Genomic DNA, 19,770 nt, shown 5'->3' on the forward strand with positions numbered 1-19,770 from the left:
TGACTCAATTTTCTTTTTCTAGAATGTTTAGTGCCAGCTACTGCTTACCTGCTAGCAGTTGTAAGCAAATAAAATAAACAAAATGTATTAGTCCTTTCTCATACTGCTATAAAGAACTGCCTGAGGCTGGGTAATTTATGAAGAAAAGAGGTTTAATTGACTCACAGTTCAGCATGGCGGGGGAGGCCTCAGGAAACTTACAATCATGGCAGAAGACAAAGGGGAAGAGAAAGGCACCTTCTTCACAAGGCAGCAGGAAGGAGAAGTGCCGAGAGAAGAGGGAAGAGCCCCTTATGAAACCATCCGATCCCATGAGAACTCACTCACTATCATGAGAACAACTTGGGGGGAAACTGCTCCCATGATTCAGTTACCTCCACCTGGTCTCTCCCTTGACACACGGGGATTGTGGGGATTATAGGGATCATAATTCAAGATGACATTTGGGTGGGGACACAAAGCCTAACCATATCATAAACATGAAAAATGACAAAAGAAATCACACACATAGTATAGTAGATGAATAGTAAGAGAAAACTGGAGGTCAGGCACAGTGGCTCACGCCTGTAATCCCAGCACTTTGGGAGGCTGAGGCGGGTGAATCACCTGAGGTCAGGAGTTCAAGACCAGCCTGGCCAACATGGTAAAACCCCGTCTCTACTAAAAATACAAAAATTAGCCAGGCATGGTGGCACTCATCTGTAATTTCAGCTACTTGAGAGGCTGAGGCAGGAAAATTGCTTGAATCGGGGAGGCGGAGGTTGCAGTGAGCCAAGATTGGGCTGCTGCACTCCAGCCTGGGTGACAGAGGAAGACTCCATCTCAAAAAAAAAAAAAGACAGAGAGAGAGAAACAACTAGAAACAGCTGATTTTTGTGAATTTGACAGTATGGACTTGTTATATACTTGAGTACTTATGGTTGTGATTTTATATGGTGTACATATAATATAGTTATGCTTCCTAACAGTTAAATGATCTCTACCTTATGAAGATAGAATTTGTTATGCCTTGGTACGTTCTGCAGAGAGTACCATGTCTTCTAGGCACTTTTCCCCCGAACACACAGAGAACCTCAGCCTGATACACTGCCAGAATATTCTATAATTATGTGTTGAAATGAGTTGCTTAGGCCGGGTGTGGTGGCTCACACCTGTAATCCCATCACTTTGGGAGGCTGAGGCGGGCAGATCACCTAAGGTCAGGAGTTTGAGACCAGCCTGGCCAACATGGTGAAACCCTGTCTCTACTGAAAATACAAGTTAGCCGAAAGCATAGTGGTGCATGCCTGTAGTCCCAGCTACTCCAGAGGCTGAGGCTGGAGAATCGCTTGAACCTGGGAGACAGAGGTTGCAGTGATGCGAGATTGCACCACTGTACTCCAGCCTAGGTGACACAGCAAGACAGACAGACAGAAAGAAAGGGAAAGAAAGGGAAAGGAAAAGAAAGAAAGAAAGAAAGAAAGAAAGAAAGAAAGAAAGAAAGAAAGAAAGAAAGAAAGAAAGAAAGAAAGAAAGAAAGAAAGAAAGAAAGAAAGAAAGAAAGAAAGAAATCAGTTGCTTAATATTCAAAGTTTTGGGAGAATCTAGAACCTCAAAAGTGCGCTTATGGAGAGACAAGGAGGGTAGGGAAGAATACGTCAAGCTCTTATTTACTGAGCAAGTGTCTCCTGCATGCTAGGAACTGGCTTTGGCACATTCTCCCTAATCCTCCCAGCAGCTCCCTACACCACTGGGCCTCCTGGGGAGACAGGATGAGTAATCTCATGGGTAGAGCTGGGTGCCTGTTGATAAAAAACACTAGGCCAGGCACAGTGGCTTACACCTGTAAATCCCAGCACTTTGGGAAGCCAATGTGGAAGGATCACTTGAGCTTCGGAGGTGGAGGTTGCATTGAGCTGAGATCCAACCACTGCTCTCCAGCATGGGCAACAGAGTGAGACCCTGTCTCAAAAAAAAAAAAAAAAAAAGAAGAAGAAGAAGAAAGAAAAAGAAACACTAGACTTTGGGTTGATTATACATTGAGTTCATACGCTTTACGTGTCAAGATCTAAAGCCTAAAACGAATCAGTATAAAACTCATTTGTGAATCCATTTGTAACAAAAAGTAACTAGTGTTTTTTATTTTGTTTTGTTTGTCTAATTTGAGGAAGGCCTTTGAGAGTATCTTACTGAATCACTGAAACATAATTAGATAGACCATATTAGACATTTGTGCCCCTAGCCAGAGCTCAGCTGAGCCTGAAATCATAGTTCTGGACTTTTATCTTATCTGAATTGGTCCTGTTTGGAGCAACCAATCTTACACACACACTTCAGCTTCAGATAAAGTCAGAAAACTACATAGGAAGGGTTAGTTCCGTTTTTGCTCTTCAGAATTTGATTGATTTCCAAACTTACGTACTAATTCTGTCATGGGCCTTGCATTAGGAAGGTTAAACCAAAGTAAAATAAAACAATTCTAGGGCTCTGTTTGTCTTCTTAAAACGGTTAGTGCTGCAATTGTCTCCAGAACCAGGCTTCATCCTGGAGCACCCAAAACTCAGGACCTCCGTTTCCCGGGGACTCACGCTCACCCCCCTACACCCAGCCTGTATACACCCCCATCCACAGCCTCAGGAAGAAGGACCTTAAAGGTGGTGACAGAAGAATTTACAAGCTGCTCTTATGACTGGCTTTGTCTCAATTGCACACGAGCCAGAGCCACTTCTCTCAATTAGAGGTGATTTCTCCTTTGCTCCCACTTCTCTGGCCACAAGCTGTCAGGCATCAGCCCGCCCCTCCCTTACCCCGTGGGAATCTCTCATGGAAAGTGGCTCCATCGACCACGGGGTCTCACTCCAACTCCCCAGCTAATTTCCTGCTTTAGGGCTTGGGCAGGACACTTCTACCTAGTGCCCTAGACACCCCTTGTCCTTTGAGCACCCAGCCGGGCCTAGCCAGAGACCTACCACTTGCCCTCAAAACCATTTCCTTCTCATCCCAAGGTACACTCTTAGGCTTCCAAGGAAAAACCAGAACACGGTAGATGGATCTTAGCAACTGCTTCAAGGTCCTCTCCTCCAAAACCACAAACCAGGCAGGTGAGTATCCTGGAATGAGTCCCCAATTGCCTCCTGGGGGCTTGGAGAGGGGCCTCCAATTTCCTGGGCATTACATATGTCAGGGGGTAGTAATCCCAGCCAGAAGCCTGGCATTCAGCCCCCCAAGTCCTGACACCTTGTTCAAATCTACTCTGCCTGATCCATACTGGGGCCTCAAGTCTCCATCCTTCCCATCTGGTCAACACCCCCTCTCCGTCTTGGCCGGAGTAGCTTCTCAGGAACCCAAATCGGACGATGAAGCTCCCCTGCTAAAAACTGGAGGTCAAAAGCCTGGGAGATAAGGGTTCCTCCTTCACCTGCAGTGGCCTTGGCCATCAGCCCAGCCCGGTCTGCGGATCCAGCCTTATCTAGGCCCCTCCTCCCTCACCCCACTCTCCAGCCTGCCAAACATCTCGTCCTTTGTTACCAGAACACATGCACTCACAGGCTCTCCACCTTTGCACTTACCATTCCCTCCTCCTAGAAGAGCCTTCCTCCCTTATCCTTCTAGCAAATTCCTGCTCAACCTTCAAGGCCCAGCTCAAAGGTCTGCTCCTGCATGAAGCCCTGTCTCACCCCCCGGTTCAGTCCACACAGGCTGCCATCATAGGCCTACCATAAACATTTATTTCTCACGGTTCTGGAGGCTGGATGCCCAAGGCCAAGGCCAAGTTGCCAGCACCGTCAGGTTCTGCCGAGGGGCCTCTTCCCTGCTTGCAGACAGCCACCTCCTTTCTGTGCGCGCCCATGACATTGTTCTTCTGATAAGGCCAGCAATCCTATCAAATTAGGACCCTACCCATATGACATCATCTCACTTTAATGACTTCCTAAAAGCCTTATCTCCAAATACAGTCACATGGAGGGGGTTAGGCCTTCAGCATAGGAATTTAGGGCAGGGACACAGTCAGTCCATAACACCTCCCCAGACAAATCTGATCTCTGCCTCCTCCACAGCGCCACCTTGTTCAGGGCAGGAAGTCTCTTCATCATAGCACATCCACCCTTGATTCCCATTTGTGCCTCCTGTGCACTTGATGAATGAATGAAGTCCCATCCCCTACTCCTTCTGTCTCCTCCTTCCTCCCAGCAGCCTCTGTGTGACAACTTATGAGTCTCTCCCACTGTCCCAGTTCCCAGAGGCACAAGCCACCTTCTCACGCATCACTGGGCTCTTGGCACCCTGCACAGGGCAGGCTCGGGTGGGTGAATTCTGGTTCAATTGTAGGAGGACCTGTGGCCCCTAGGGTTGGAGACCCCCAGGCCGGGAGCCCCACTCCTTGCCACTGTCGCCCCCACACATCCATCAGCCCGCTATTGGACGAAGTCTTATTCCCATTACTGAGGTTTCTTCCAGTCCTACCCAGCAGAGTTCCCGATCTCCGGGCAGGCAACAGCAGCTGTGCAAAAAAGGCCAGACATCGCCTTCCTCCCACAACTCCACAGGCCGGGAACTGTGCATGTATAGAGGCGTTTCTTTGTTCCTAGCTAGGAAAAGCCATTAGTTTTAGCACTGCAGGAAAACATGCAAATCGCTCTGGGTGTTTTTTGATTTCCGTCCAGGTCTCCCTCCACAGGTGGATGGTATACGAATGGGTCCTGCATTTGGCTCAACAAGCAGCTCTTCGGCTCACATCGGGTTATTTATTTAACGTATCTGGTTTTTACTCCCTCCCGTCCAAAAGCGTCAAGCTAAAAATATCTTGTTTATGAGCTCTGGACCGAAAACGAAGCAGTTGGGCTATTAATCACTGGGACTATGTTGAATAGGAACTTGCTTAAAGTGCAGTGTGCATTGCCCAGATGAAACTGCTTCTTTACTGCGATCGTCGTGGAAGCTCGGGGCTCTCCAGCGGTGTTTTTAGCTGCGCCCCCTCAGGGGCTCCTGGGCGGGTCGTGGCGCCTTGCCAGGTCTTCAAGAAGGCCACTGTCGGTGAAGGGGGTCTTCCCTCACCTGGAGGCAAGCGCGCCTCTAGCCGGGACCCAGACTGCAGTCAGGCCTCAGAGCCAGTGGCGAAAGGCGGCGCGGGCAGAGGCAGGAGACACTTGAGGGCCCCCAAGACCCCATCTGGGCCCAGCTGACAGTCCGCAGCCCCCACCCCGGCCGCGGTAAAGAATGCGAGGGACGCACGTGGCTGGGGTTCTCGGTAGCAAGCTCCTTCCCCCGCCGCGGTGAGAGCGTTAGCGTGCCACACTCAAGGGGCCCCAGGGCCCGGCCGCCTCGGTCCCCAGGATCCCGGGGACCACAGCGCCCGGCGAACCACCGGGCAGAGCTCTTCCCGTGGGTGCTCGGACCTGGCGGCCCCGGCGACCTGGACACCCTCGCTCCCGCCGTTGGCGCCCACCTGAATGGGGGGTGGGGGGAGGAAGCGGTGGCTTCGGCCTCGCGGACTGCGGCCCCCGCCTCGGGATCCCGGCCCCAGAGTCAAGTTTGTCTCCTCCCTCGGTGCGCCCCTCCCCATGCTCGCGCCGGCGTCCAGCTCGGCTATTCCTGGAGACCGCCCGTCCCTCAGGAAAAAAAATCGGCGACTCCACGCTGGGTAACAACGCCTGTCCCGCGCGCCTAGCAAGTCGCGCGCTCCGGCCTGGAGAAGTAATTATAAAGAAAGTTTTCCAGCCCGGGCGGATCGACCGGCCAGGTCCGCCAGGCTCCCGGGCCGAGGCCGCCTCCGCTCCCCGCGGGGTCCTAGCGCCCCGCGCGGCGCCGCCCGTGGGATTCCGCCGTCCTCCGAGAGGTGCCTCTGCGCGGAATCACAGGGGTAGCCTGGAGATCAGAGCTAGGAGACGCAGAGCCACTGCGCTCAGGGCCTCTCCGCGCGTCCCAAACGGCCCCCCACCGGCCCCTGCCCGCCCCGCCGCTCTGCGCCGCAGCCTCCCCGGGACGCGGGTCCCGGACAGGCCTAGTTCTGGCTTTGAGAGAGAGTCCGAGCCACAGCAGCTCAAGACCAAGACTCGCCCTCCGCCACCCACCCCTACCCCATGCAGCCTCGGGATACTCCTGGGCTCCCAGCCGTGGCTGAATATGGGTGCCTAGGGGAGGCAGGAGGAGGGGGCCCCCGCCACCAACCACGAGGGCGCAGGGGCGACAGCTGGGCCGGGGGCGGAGCTTGGAGCGAGCGCCGCGGCTCTGCTGGTCGCGCAGGAGGCGGTGGGCGTTGCGCCGCGGCCTGCCTGGGGAGCGCAGCGCTGGGCCCCGCTCATTCGCCGCTCCATCCCGGCAGCGCGCTAGGACCCAGCGGGCGCCGCGCCGCCGCCGCCCGAGGACAGAGGCCGCCTCGGACTCTAGGGGGCGACGCGGCCGCCGGGTATAAAAGCTGGGCCGGCGCGGGCCGGGCCATTCGCGACCCGGAGCTGCGCGGGCGCGGGCGAGCAGGGTCTCCGGGTGGGCGGCGGCGACGCCCCGCGCAGGCTGGAGGCCGCCGAGGCTCGCCATGCCGGGAGAACTCTAGCTCCCCCATGGAGTCGGCCGACTTCTACGAGGCGGAGCCGCGGCCCCCGATGAGCAGCCACCTGCAGAGCCCCCAGCACGCGCCCAGCAGCGCCGCCTTCGGCTTTCCCCGCGGCGCGGGCCCCGCGCAGCCTCCCGCCCCACCTGCAGCCCCGGAGCCGCTGGGCGGCATCTGCGAGCACGAGACGTCCATCGACATCAGCGCCTACATCGACCCGGCCGCCTTCAACGACGAGTTCCTGGCCGACCTGTTCCAGCACAGCCGGCAGCAGGAGAAGGCCAAGGCGGCCGCGGGCCCCGCGGGCGGCGGCGGCGGCGGCGACTTTGACTACCCGGGCGCGCCCGCGGGCCCCGGGGGCGCCGTCATGCCCGGGGGAGCGCACGGGCCCCCGCCCGGCTACGGCTGCGCGGCCGCCGGCTACCTGGACGGCAGGCTGGAGCCCCTGTACGAGCGCGTCGGGGCGCCGGCGCTGCGGCCGCTGGTGATTAAGCAGGAGCCCCGCGAGGAGGATGAAGCCAAGCAGCTGGCGCTGGCCGGCCTCTTCCCTTACCAGCCGCCACCGCCGCCGCCGCCCTCGCACCCGCACCCGCCGCCAGCGCACCTGGCCGCCCCGCACCTGCAGTTCCAGATAGCGCACTGCGGCCAGACCACCATGCACCTGCAGCCCGGTCACCCTACGCCGCCACCCACGCCCGTGCCCAGCCCGCACCCCGCGCCCGCGCTCGGCGCCGCCGGCCTGCCGGGCCCCGGCGGCACGCTCAAGGGGCTGGGCGCCGCGCACCCCGACCTCCGCGCGAGTGGCGGCGGAGGCGCCGGCAAGGCCAAGAAGTCGGTGGACAAGAACAGCAACGAGTACCGGGTGCGGCGCGAGCGCAACAACATCGCGGTGCGCAAGAGCCGCGACAAGGCCAAGCAGCGCAACGTGGAGACGCAGCAGAAGGTGCTGGAGCTGACCAGTGACAATGACCGCCTGCGCAAGCGGGTGGAACAGCTGAGCCGCGAACTGGACACGCTGCGGGGCATCTTCCGCCAGCTGCCAGAGAGCTCCTTGGTCAAGGCCATGGGCAACTGCGCGTGAGGCGCGCGGCTGCGGGACCGCCCTGGGCCAGCCTCCGACGGGGACCCAGGGGTGGTTTGGGGGCGCCGGATCTCGAGGCTTGCCCGAGCCATGCGAGCCAGGACTAGGAGATTCCGGTGCCTCCCGAAAGCCTGGCCAGCTCCGCTTGTCCCCTCCCTTCTTCTGCGCCGGACTTGGTGCGTCTGAGATGAGGGGGCCAGGCGGTGACTTCTCCCTGCGAGGAGGGGAGAATTCTTGGGGCTGAGCTGGGAGCCCGGCAACTTTAGTATTAAGGATAACCTTGTGCCTTGGAAATGCAAACTCACCGCTCCGATGCCTACCGAGTAGGGGGAGCAAATCGTGCCTTGTCATTTTATTTGGAGGTTTCCTGCCTCCTTCCCGAGGCTGCAGCAGGCCCCCATGAGAGAAGGAGGGGAGCAGGCCCCTGGCAGGAGGAGGGCTCAGGGGGCTGAGATCCCGACAAGCCAACCGGCCCCAGCCGCTCCTCCGAGCCTGTCCTTAGAAATGGGGGGAAACATAGGGACTTGGGGCTTGAAACCTAAGGTTGTTCCCCTAGTTCTACATGAAGGTGGAGGGTCTAGTTCCACGCCTCTCCCAGCTCCCTCCGCACACACCCCACCCCAGCCTGCTATAGGCTGGGCTTTCCCTTGGGGCGGAACTCACTGAGATGGGAGTCACCAGGTGACCAGTGGGAGCCCCCACCACGAGTTAGACCAGAAAGCTAGGTCTTGAGTCAGCTCTGAGGATGTATACCCGTGGTGGGAGATGGAGACCTAGAGATCTGGCCGTGGGCGGGCTTGGGGGGTGAAGGGCCACTGGGACCCTCAGCCTTGTTTGTACTGTATGCCTTCAGCATTGCCTAGGAACACGAAGCACGATCAGTCCATCCCAGAGGGACCGGAGTTATGACAAGCTTTCCAAATATTTTGCTTTATCAGCCGATATCAACACTTGTATCTGGCCTCTGTGCCCCAGCAGTGCCTTGTGCAATGTGAATGTGCGCGTCTCTGCTAAACCACCATTTTATTTGGTTTTTGTTTTGTTTTGGTTTTGCTCGGATACTTGCCAAAATGAGACTCTCCGTCGGCAGCTGGGGGAAGGGTCTGAGACTCTCTTTCCTTTTGGTTTTGGGATTACTTTTGATCCTGGGGGACCAATGAGGTGAGGGGAGTTCTCCTTTGCCCTCAGCTTTCCCCGGCCCCTCGGCCTGGGCTGCCCACAAGGCTTGTCCCCCAGAGGCCCTGGCTCCTGGTCGGGAAGGGAGGTGGCCTCTCGCCAACACATCACTGGGGCTGGGAGCAGGGAAAGACGGCTTGGTTCTCTTCTTTTGGGGAGAACGTAGAGTCTCACCCTAGATGTTTTATGTATTATATCTATAATATAAACATATCGAAAGTCAATGTCGGTGTCTTTTTAAAACCAGAAAGAAGCTACTTCCAAGGTTGTCTGTGGGCCAGGCCACATTTGTAAATAATACAGCATTTTCCCTGGCGGCAATCCTGACTTTCATGAGCTCTCCATCCACCCCCAGCCCCTCTTTACCCTAAGGGGGTGACTTACTTCCCCCAGGCAACACAAATAAATAGCAGAGGACAAGGCTCCAAACGGAGAGTGTCCAGAGCCTGAAGGCAGTCTCGGGGTCAGGAGAGGGGGCCTTCGAAGAGGTTACGGGGCTGAGGCTTTGGCAAGGTCTTATCTGCCCCTGGGAGGAGAGGGAGTCCTCTGCCTGAGGGGCAGGCCAGGCTCAGCAGGCCTAGGCTCAGGGAGCCCTTTGTCCAGACTTCCTTCCAAATCACCTACAGCTCCAGCCCCGGCAGCCTCACTCACACCCACCGCAGCTCCAGCTTCCACCAGGACCCTCAGCCAGCAGGAAAAGGCCTCCAGTGGTAGGACCCTCCAACCCTCTCCTCTTTCCCTAGGCCATGTGGCTATACCCTACCCCTGCGAGGCCCAAAGGCAGCCTGAAGAGAAAGACCCCTCCATCCAGCCCTCCACACCTGCCCAGCCCCAGCCCTCACAGGAAAGGCAGCCGAGGCAGGCCTGCAACAGGGGTCTGGTCCTGCCCCACACACTGGCTATTCAAGAACCGCCCCAGCATCCACACTCCCCACTGCATTCATCCTGTACCCAGCAGGGGACTGAGTGCTGGCGTGCCCCCAACTCCAATGAGCACCCTGTAAGGTCAGGCACTCCAGCACCCCCTTAGCAGCAGTGACAGCTAAACAAGGGAGGGCAGTCCTTATCCCTGAACTAACAAGGCCCGGGAGGAAGAGGCCCAGGAGGCTAATGGTGCTTTTCAAATTTTATCCTCTTGGAGGGTAAAAGACAAATTGCGCTTTTTTTTTTTTTTTTTAAACTCTGCACCGAGAGAATGTTCACTGAGTGGCTTACTGTGTGTGCCAATGCAGGCTGGGGCATTTTTGAGAAATTACACATTCCTTTTACACTCTGGAAGTTCAGCTTTACCTGCCTGCGTGGTTAGCTGGCACCCCTTCCGGCCCCCTGCTCTGTCCTGTGTCTGGCCGCCTCCTCACCCACGGCCGCCCTTGGCAGAGGAGAGGCCACGAGCCCAGTGAGTAGGCGGCGCCTGCCCTGCCACCCTGGGAACAGAGGAGGCAGAGCCCCACCGCGTGCCCAGAGGCCTGGGGCAGGCCACAGCTTGCTAAGCCCCAGCAAACCCTCTGAGTTCAGTGCTAATTCCAGTTTTTCTTGTTTGAGGGGGCTGATCCCTGGCTTCCCCCTTTCCCCCCAGAACAGGTCCTAGGACTGGAGGGGGTGGGGCGACCCTCCTGCCCTCACTCCTTCCCCTCCTCTGTGCTGTGCCAGCCCGCTAGGGCTTTCCTCTTTCAAAGCTGTCGGCTCCGGAAGGGATCCCTCCTACCCCGAGTCCTCCTGGTCCTGAGTTCCAGGGTGGGCTTTGTTAGGGCCAAGACGGATCCAATCCCATCCAGCCCCAGGAAAGGGATGAGGAGGGCGAGATCCCCAGGGTGGGCCAAAGTAGAGGGGAGGAGGGCCCTTTGGGCGGCATGGGGTGAACTTGCCCAGCACGTACCCCGTGCCCAGCCATAGGGGCCTCCTGGGAATAGAGTCGCCCTTTGCCACCCGCCGCTTCCTGCAGGGTTCCTCACAGTTCCCCTCCTGACTGCGGCCTTCAGGAAGAACCACTCCAAGAGCCCAGCACTGAACACACCTCAAGTACTTATCGGATGTCTACTGTATGCCAGGGCCTGCACCAAAGATGGGGCGCTGGGCTGGGACCAAGCAGACTCTGCTCTGGCTCTCAGGGAGCTCACACCCTTGAGGCCCCAAGCTGTGGTTTAAGGGTGCCAAATGCAATGAAGGGGAGCTCAGAGTGTGAACGGGGTCCACAAGGGAGGGCTTTCTGGAGGCAGCAGCTTTGATGAAACACCTAGGGAGGGTGGCCTCCTTCTGGCCACCTGGATGCGTCTGGATGCTTCTCCTTTGCCCTGATCTCCCCTTGACAGGTAGCACCAGACTGCAGGGACCTCGCCCCCACCTTGCTGTGCCACTCCTGAGCCCTCTGTCCCATGACAGCGCTGTTCAGGGTTAGCTGGCCTTCAAGGAAAGGGCAAGGGTAGAAGGGAGGGAGGCATCTCCTCTGCTGCCAGATGCTTCCTGATGGCTTAGTGCTGTCACGGATATTACTCTTATCTCCTGGATCTCCTGGGAATCTGTGAACGTGGGGTTTGGCCCTGACACCTGCGATGAGCCACTGGGCCTGGTGAGGAGTGTCTGCCCCTCCCAGCTCTCCCACCCGCTCCTTCCCAGACAGGAACCTGCCAGGCCTCCTCCAGGAGCTGCTGGTCTCACAGGAGGGGAAGGGGCCCCTCATGGGGAAGGTCAAGGGAGAGCAGAAACCCCCGACTTTGTTTAGCTGAGAGGGGCCTCCAAGGCACCCACAGGCCTTCTCCAGCCATGGGGCAGAGTCCTTGCCTAGACGGTGTTGATATTCCAGCTGTTTCTTTCCTATACTAGTGAGGATGGGAAGGCTTTTCTGTTCCTTTTTTTTTTTTTTTTTTTTTTTTTTTTTTAGAGACAGGGTCTCACTCTGTCACCCAGGATGGTGTACAGTGGTGCAGTCACCACTCCCGCAACCTCAAACTCCTGAACTCACACAATCCTCCTGCCTCAGCCTCCTACTCAGCCTTTAAGTAGCTGCTGGGATTAATTTTATTTTTTTGTGGAGATAGGGGTCTCACTGTGTTTCCCAGGCTGGTTCAGAATTCCCGGCCTCAAGCAATCTTCCCTCCTCAGCCTCCCAAAGTGCTGGGATTACAAGCATGAGCCACCCTGCCCAGCCTCTTTTTCCTTTCTTTAGATAAAATTAACCCACCAGCACCTTTGAAAGCTTTCTTGATTCTGTGAAAGACTCTTGCTATCTCTTCTCCCTCGACAGCCCCACCTCTCCCCCTCCCCCACGCCCCTCTCTGCGGATGGAGGATGGAGCGTTTGACGTAAGCTGAGGCCCAGGAAAGATATCGATTCACTATCAAAGCATCCTAGCCCCATCCCAGAGCAATTAAAAAGCCAGATGGAATCTCTGGGAAAACGGCATTAATAACATGAACAATCTGTGTTGGCCGGGGGGAACCCAGGAGCCCCAGGCAGGGGTGGGGCTGTGGAGGGAGGGAAGCTGGGGTGCCTAAGTGGAAGCTCGCAGCAACATCTCCGCCCTGTTGTGACGGCCGGCGATGGGGCCGCTGTAAGGATATGCTAGGTCCAGCTGCAGCTGGGCTGTCCCCTCCAGCCCTTGCAAGGCCCACAGTGCACCCTGGATCCTGGTGGCTGCAGACCGAGCCAGACAAATGTGGAACCCATTACTCAGACAGCTGCAGCCCTGGCCAGCCCCATTCTGGCACCCAAGAGCTTTGCTTCCCTTCGGTTTGTTTTTATTTATTATTTTTCTAGCCTTCTGGCCCCACCCACTAGGAACAGGCCTCTCCGGGTTTGGCTGGCATAGACACCCTTTCTCTCCATTTGCTGTGCCCACATCCGCTGCCTGTGCTCGACAATAGCAGAAGACAGTGTTAGGGAACCCCAGTGGGCCTGAACCCCAGAAACTCCCCTTAGAATGCAAAGGCTGGGTACAGTGGCTCATACCTGTAATTCCAGCACTTTGAGAGACTGAGGTGGGAGGATTGCTTGAGTCCAGGAGTTCAAGACCAGTCTGGGCAACATAGTGAGACCCTGTGTCTCCAAAAATATTATGCAAGTGTGGTGGCACATGCTTGTAGTCTCAGCTACTCGGGGGGCTGAAGAGGGAGGATCGGTTGAGCATAGAAGTTGGAGGCTGCAGTGAGCTATGATCACACCACGGCACTCCAGCCTGGACAACAGAGCAAGACCCTGTCTCAAAAGTAAGAAGAAAACTGAATGCAAAGTGGTAGATACCTCGGGCAAGATCAGCTGAGCTCTCGAAAGCCAGCATGATTGCTGGGGCAGTGGGGCACAGGGTTCACACTGCCTGGCTGCCTCGAGGGGCCCCGAAGAGGCTGGACCAGGGCGACAGGCAAAGAATCCTCTACGAATTCAAAGCCTTTTCTAGGCAGAATCAAGAAGTGAGACTTTTCTATAGCAGTCCCGTTTTTCAGACTTGTCTGCAGTCTTGCCCGACTTAAAGACATAGTTCTCCTGCAGCCATCAAGCTGGGGTGGGAAACTAGCTTGTTTAAGATACATCCTTTGTGGATTGTCGCATAGCCAGAGAGCCATTTGCTGACACTCATCCTCACTGTCCCCTCGACCTCATCCTCCACCTTTATCCTCCCTGGAAACTCTTCTCCCCAAAGTCACACTAGCTCTGAAAGCCAAATCAAATGACCACTCCTGGGGTCCTTCCTGCCTGTCTTGGCCTCCTGTGAACTTGGCCGCAGCAGACTTTCAGTGTCTGGCTATGCAGGTCTTGAACATACGTGTTTGAATGCAAGGATCTCTCTCCTTCTTTACAAGACACCCTCACCCTCTCCTTTCTATCCAAGGGTCCACTGGGTTGGCCCGAGGTCCACCAAGCAAGCCGCACCATTGTCGGAGGCAACGCAAGAGCACAATAAATAAGGCTCTCCCATGGTGGCGCACTGAGTTGTAGCTTCTACAGTTACTTTGTTGTTCTGTTTTGTTTGACAAAGTCTCACTCTGTTGCCCAGGCTGGAGTGCAGTGGCACAATTTCGGCTCACTGCAACTTCCGCTTCCTAGGTTCATGTGATTCTCCTGCCTCAGCTTCTTAAGTAGCTGGGATTACAAGCATGCACCACCACGCTTGGCTAAATTTTTATTTTTATTTTCTTTAATTTTTTTTTATTTTTAGTGGTGATGGGGTTTCACCATGTTGGCCAGGCTGGCCTCGAACTCCTGACCTCTAGTGATCTGCCTACCTCGGCCTCCCAAAGTGCTGGGATTACAGGCGTGAGCCATCACGCCTGGCTTTGTTTTTTTGTTTGTTTTGTTTTGTTCTTTTTTTTTTTTTTTTTTTTTAGATGGGATTTCACTGTTGTCGCCCAGGCTGGAGTGCAATAGCGCATTCTCAGCTCACTGCAACCTCCACCTTCTGGGTTCAAGCGATTCTCCTGCCTCGGCCTCCCAAGTAGCCGGGATTACAGGCACATGCCACCATACCTAGCTACTTTTTGTATTTTTAGTAGAGACAAGGGTTTCACCATGTTGGCCAGGCTGATCTCGAACTCCTAACTTCAGGTGATCTACCCCCCTGGGCCTCCCAGAATGTTGGGATTACGGGTGTGAGCCACCATGGCTGGCCTGTTCTGGTTTTTTTTGAGTCAGGGTCTCTCTCTATCGCCCAGGCTGGAGTACAACCTCCACCTCCTGGACTCAAGGAGGTCAAGTAGCTGGGACTATAGGCACACACCACTACGTCAGGTGCTAATTTTCAAATATTTTTGTAGAAATGGGGTTTCACTTTGTTGCCCAGGCTGGTCTGGAACTCCTAGACTCAAGTGATCCTCTCTCCTCGGCCTCCCAAAGCACTGGGATTACAGGCATGAGCCACGGCACCCGGCCCCTGAAGTTACTTTTGACATGCAAGAATCCTAAGAAAGGTAACCCATCTGATCCTAGATAATCTTCCCTGCCTTCATGGGATTAGTTTATCACCAGAATCAGAGGTCTGGCCAGGCCCCAGAGAGACAGTCACGCTCTGCAGGAGACTGTGTGGGGAGGAGGTGAGATTTCCAGAAGAGGGGACAGGGTAGGGGAGAAGCAGCCCTGTCTGTCCCCAAGCTGCAGGAGCCGCAGGTGAGCATGGGGGAACAAGAACGACCACATTTCTGCTTTAAAAGCTATTTCAGGGCTTCGTGTCTCTTATCTCCGCTCTAGAACGACTGGCAAGGTTGTTATTTAGGGACTACAGCCTGAGGGTGGGGACCCTGGGGACCAAATGTGGTGGCCTAGAGCCAGGGCATGTCACTCAGGGACCCTGACGGAGCTTGAGGGAGCCTTCACCGCCTGTCCCAAGCCCTCTTGGATCTGAAGATCTTTTCTTCAGCCAAATGGCAGCCCAACCTTTCCCCAGAAACACAGCCTCTCTTCCCTGATCCACCGCCGCCATCTCTTCCCTGCCTCGGCCATGGAGGCCTCGGAGAGTCCTTCACCTCCCTCCAGCCAAGCACAGCACCCTCCCCCAGCACCCCCCAAGAATGCCATGCCCTCCCGCAGATGCGGAAATGTGGCTGATTTACGGCGGCCTTTCCCGTGCACATGTTGGGCAATGGTCTCAGCCGGCTCAACCCCTGCTCAGAGAAAGGGGGTGGGGATGGGTCAAGGGGGCGTCAGGGCTGGGTGTCTGCTCCAAAGGGAGCCTCCGTGACCTTCAGCATCAGGTTAGGACCCGTCTGAAGTAGCCTCCTGGAGCGATTTACAATTTGCAAACACGTTTTATTTGATTCCTGAGTTTTGCTAGAGCAATTACCGTGACTAAGCATGACAGATCACTCCCAGCACGGTGTCTGCTCGCTGTTAGGAAATGTGTGTTTGCTTCACTCTTTTGCCTGGTGCGGCAGTGTTTTAAAAATAGACTCATTCACTGTACTTGAAGGCAATTTGTTCCAAATTTTCCCACTAATTTGATTTTAATCTGATATTTAAAATTCATGTGGCCACATTCCCACTAATTTATAAGGACTAAACCCTACCTGGCAGCTGTTTAATTGGCCTTAGCCCAGGAGGCCACAGGACAAAGGATTTATTCCGGAACAATTTGAAGGCACTGAGGTCTGTCATGCTGAAATATATGCCTCACTCAGCATCGCAAGTGCTATGCCTGGAGCCAGGACCATTGGGCATGGAGCTGAAGGCTGCAGAACCCTGGCTCACAGCGGGCCTTCAGTCTCGTACTGGACACATAAGTGAAGCCCGGGCACCCTGACACGGTGCACACTCTAGGTGTGTGCTCAGTTGGTTTCTGGAGCAAAGCAATCTGTTCATGGGTGACAAGGAGGCGTTTCCTGTTTCTCCCATCCCATGATGAGGATGGCCCGTGGGAAGAGGGCCGTGCCATCCTGGCATCAAACCAAATCCTGGCCTTGCCTCTTGCTGACTGGGTGGCCCCGCACTGAGTCTGTCAGTTTCTCTGAGCTTCAGTTTCCTTTTATGCAAAATGTATGCAAACCAAGTAGCATGTCATGGAGTTGTGAAAGGTAAACAGGGAAAGCTTGTGAGACACTTGGCTCCAACAAATGATTTCCACGTGCTGGGGCAGAAGGCAGAGTGGGAGGCTAGGACACACCTTGGCCCCTGAAAAATGCTGTGGAAGGAGACAGCCTTCTTAAGAATTTAGGGCAAAATGCTTGTTCCAGACAACCAAAGAGCTGAAGTCATTTTAATGTTGTTTAGATTCTCCCCCTTCAAATGCCTTTCATTTGCTTAGAAAACACTTAATGAGCTCATTCTGGGGGCAGAGCCCCCTTGCCAGTGACTCTGAAGGCTGAGCACAGTGGTCAAACCCTGTACAACACTCAGACGAGCAGGCACAGGTGCCCCGTGTGCTTGTCGGAGTAAAATGCTCTTTGTGGGCCGGGTGCAGTGGCTCATGCCTGTAATTCCAGTGCTTTGGAAGGTCGAAGTGGGAAAATGGCTTGAAGCCAGGAGTTTGACACAAGACTGGGCAGCATAGCCAGACCCCCATCTCTACAAGATTTGTTTTAATGTTCTTCATACAAGTGCAGAATCCCAGGTGATGACCCATGGGGAGTCCAAGAGAGAACAAGCATTCTCACTGGGGTGGCGGCCTCCCCAGGTCCTGAGAGAGTCCTCGGCCCCAAGGGCCTCCCGATTAACTTCTGTTTGGAAGGCTGTGACCTCAGCAAGTAGAGGGGCGGGGGTGGGGGTCCTGCCTTCCCCTTGCTGGTGAGAAGGGAGTCAGAGACATGTGCTGTGTGTGTCAGGGGTGGGGAACACATCCTGCTCCCTTGCCCTCTCACTTCCCAACTGGGTCATCTCAGCGCTTGGCATCACAGCTGGTTTCCATTTGCCCAACCCAGCTCGGGCCCGGGAGGTCAGCATGAGCCCTGCAGGAGAGCCGCCCAGGCAGGGCTTCCAACAGCCAGGGAAGCTTCTGGGGTCCTGGGGTGTCCTGGAGGAGGGGCATGAAGGCAGGTAGGAGGAGGCCTCAGCCAAGCTTCCCTAGTGCCGGGGCCCCCAACAGGAAAAGGTTCTAGAAACCCTGCCCTGCCAGGAATGCTACCACGAGGGTAATTCAAGTTAATGAGCAAACTCCTCAGGCAAGGAAGGCAGGCAGCTCTTGGGCCCCTCCGCCTCCCTGTTCAAGCACAGGAAGCTGTTGGATTCCACTTGCCAAGCCAAAGGAGGGCCACAATTATGAAGAGGGACTGGGAGGCCTTAAATCATTGGCTTCTTCACCTGCAGATCAGCTGGGCTCGGTGCAGGGCAGCAGAAAGGACAGAGGAGAGGCTGGGGTGTGGGTGACTCCCAGAGCAACCGGGGAGAGGGGCGACATGGGGGTGCTGGTGCAGGTACAGCCACATGCCACCTGCATGCAAGCTCAAGGCCAACGCAGGGCTGGAGGGGTCAGACCCAGGGGCTCAGGGTCCCCCCATGTGCAATTCCCAAGTTCACCGAGGCCTGGGCTCCTTTGTTCAAGGAGCAATCTTCTCTGGGAGAGGTGGAGGCGTGAGTCACAGGCCAGGCCCCTGAGCCGAGGGGAGGTGGGGACGATGGCTCCAAGCCTGAAATGTGTCAGAGGTGAGATGAGCATCTTGAGCGAGGCAGTGATGTTGCTATGGGGGGCAGCGCTGCCTGGGGTGTGTGCGAGCCACGCTGGAGGGACAGCAGCCCGCTCCAGGCTCCTCTGCCTCCCTGGGAGGCACCAGACTCCTCAGGGTCCCAGCCGCTCATCCAGGAGCCGAGCATCCCAGGAGGTGCCCCAGCCAGGTGCCCAGTGCCACAGAGCCTAGGCCCCTCAGAGACCCTTCTTACCGGGAGCAGTGATAAAACCAGGGCTGGAACACAGGCAAGAACGGCACCTGAGCTCCTAGACTCCCCATCCAGTGGGGTAGTTTAACCCTCTGTACCCTGAAATCCACCCAGGGGAGTGAAATGCTCCTGTTTCCCCAATACTCTCATGATATGGGCTCAATTCCATCACACCTCCCGCCACTGCCTCCACTCAACATTCCTCAACTCAATTTCCTTTAGTTTTCAGTTTAAAAAATTAAATCAACTGCATGCTGTTTGGAACATGTTTGAGAATTTCAAAATCGAACGGCATGTCCGAGACATTGCAGAGCCAGATCTGGGGGACCACATGACACACCAGGCTTCGCTCATCAGGGGCTGGGAGATCAACCACCAGTTGGCCACCCCTCTCTGCTTTTGCCCTGAGACCGGTGTCCTGCCCAGCACATGGGCCTGGAGGGACCTGCTGCTGGGGGTGGGGGAATCTGGCACATGCCTGAGGGCGAGGGTGGGACCAGGGCCTCCCTGAGCTCCACCATGGAGCTGCTCACAGCACCCAGGCCCTGACGCTGGTTACACAAGGGCTGGGCCTGCCTTCCCGCCCACTGGGGGTGTGGTACCATGTGTGCGCCCTGGCCTCAACACACACCTGCTGTGTGACCTGGCGCAGGTTTGGCAGCCTCTCTGTTTGAGCATGTCTGAGAGGCGTGCCGAGATTCCCAGAGGCAAGATGATGAAGGGTGTCCCTCCAGAACAGAGCAACTGCGAGAACCTGATTCCAGGACGAGTCACCATGAGGAGGCCAGAGACCAGGCCACCTGGCCACCAAGTGGGGAGCATGAGTCACAAACAAGCTACCCACCTACCAACCAGATCACTCGCCCATCCAAGAAAGCACAAGGCTGGGAGGTAGAGGGTGGCAGGACCCAGGGTTGGGGAATGTCCTGCCTGCCTCTGGAGCCCAGCTCCTAGGTCCTTGACAGCCAGGTCCTAGGTGATGCTGGTGTGCTGGGAAGCGAGGGACATTGGTGCTCCTTTGGACCAATTCATATCAGTCAGCTAGTGAATGAGACTCCACCAAGCACCCCTAAGGGCCCAGGCACAGAATGGGCAGACAGAGGTCAGTGGACAGAAGAGGAACAGTGTCTAGGAGGAAGATATCAGCATCAGCACTGAATCAGGGTGGGAGAGACGCATTCCTCACCCACCCACTCATGCCTTCGGACCCCTAGTTGCTTGTGGAATGTTGTCTTGCTATCTCCTAGTGCTGGTCAGCAAGGCCTATGGGAGGGAAGAAGGGACAGGAGGATGCAGCTGTGGTCATCTCAGAGCTGCCCAAATAGTTCCTAAGAAGGCAGAAGTGAACCACAGAGGCAGGAGACAGGCAAGAGTTGATTTCTCACTCCTGATCTTGTTTTCATGTGTCGTTTGCTATATTTTACTTGGTATTGTACAACACTGTGGCCTTTGGCCAAGAGTAGACTAGGTCCAGAATCTCCCATTAGTATGTTTTGAATTCTAGGGTGTCTGAAACATGGAGATGGATTGATTGTCACCAAGGCACAATGAGTCAGTGCTTCTTCTCACGCAGTCATGTATTAGTTCTAGAAAATGTTTACCCATACTCATCCTTAAAACAATGGCTCCACTCCACTTCCTCTCTCCTCACCTTCAAGGACAAGATGAAATATATTAGGTCTTATTCTTTATCTCATAT

The 19,770-nt window shown here is 55.6% G+C and overlaps 1 protein-coding gene and 1 pseudogene across 2 annotated transcripts; one reads left to right on the forward strand and one right to left on the reverse strand.

Moving 5' to 3' along the window:
* Positions 1 to 3,876: 3,876 nt before the first annotated feature.
* On the reverse strand, positions 3,877 to 6,513 carry LOC108583175 (annotated as a pseudogene). The gene is made up of 2 exons (XR_004180213.1): positions 6,057 to 6,513; positions 3,877 to 5,833 (listed from the first exon to the last, which is right to left on the reverse strand). The product of XR_004180213.1 is annotated as a translation initiation factor IF-2-like (transcript).
* Positions 6,392 to 9,007, forward strand: CEBPA (CCAAT enhancer binding protein alpha). The gene has a single exon (XM_021930976.2). It carries the CDS (start codon positions 6,537 to 6,539, stop codon positions 7,605 to 7,607), a length of 1,071 nt encoding a protein of 356 aa, XP_021786668.2. The 5' UTR covers positions 6,392 to 6,536; the 3' UTR covers positions 7,608 to 9,007.
* Positions 9,008 to 19,770: the final 10,763 nt, after the last annotated feature.

The sequence above is a fragment of the Papio anubis genome, chromosome 20, assembly GCF_008728515.1.
Source record: "Papio anubis isolate 15944 chromosome 20, Panubis1.0, whole genome shotgun sequence".
NCBI classification, from domain to species: Eukaryota; Metazoa; Chordata; class Mammalia; order Primates; family Cercopithecidae; genus Papio; species Papio anubis.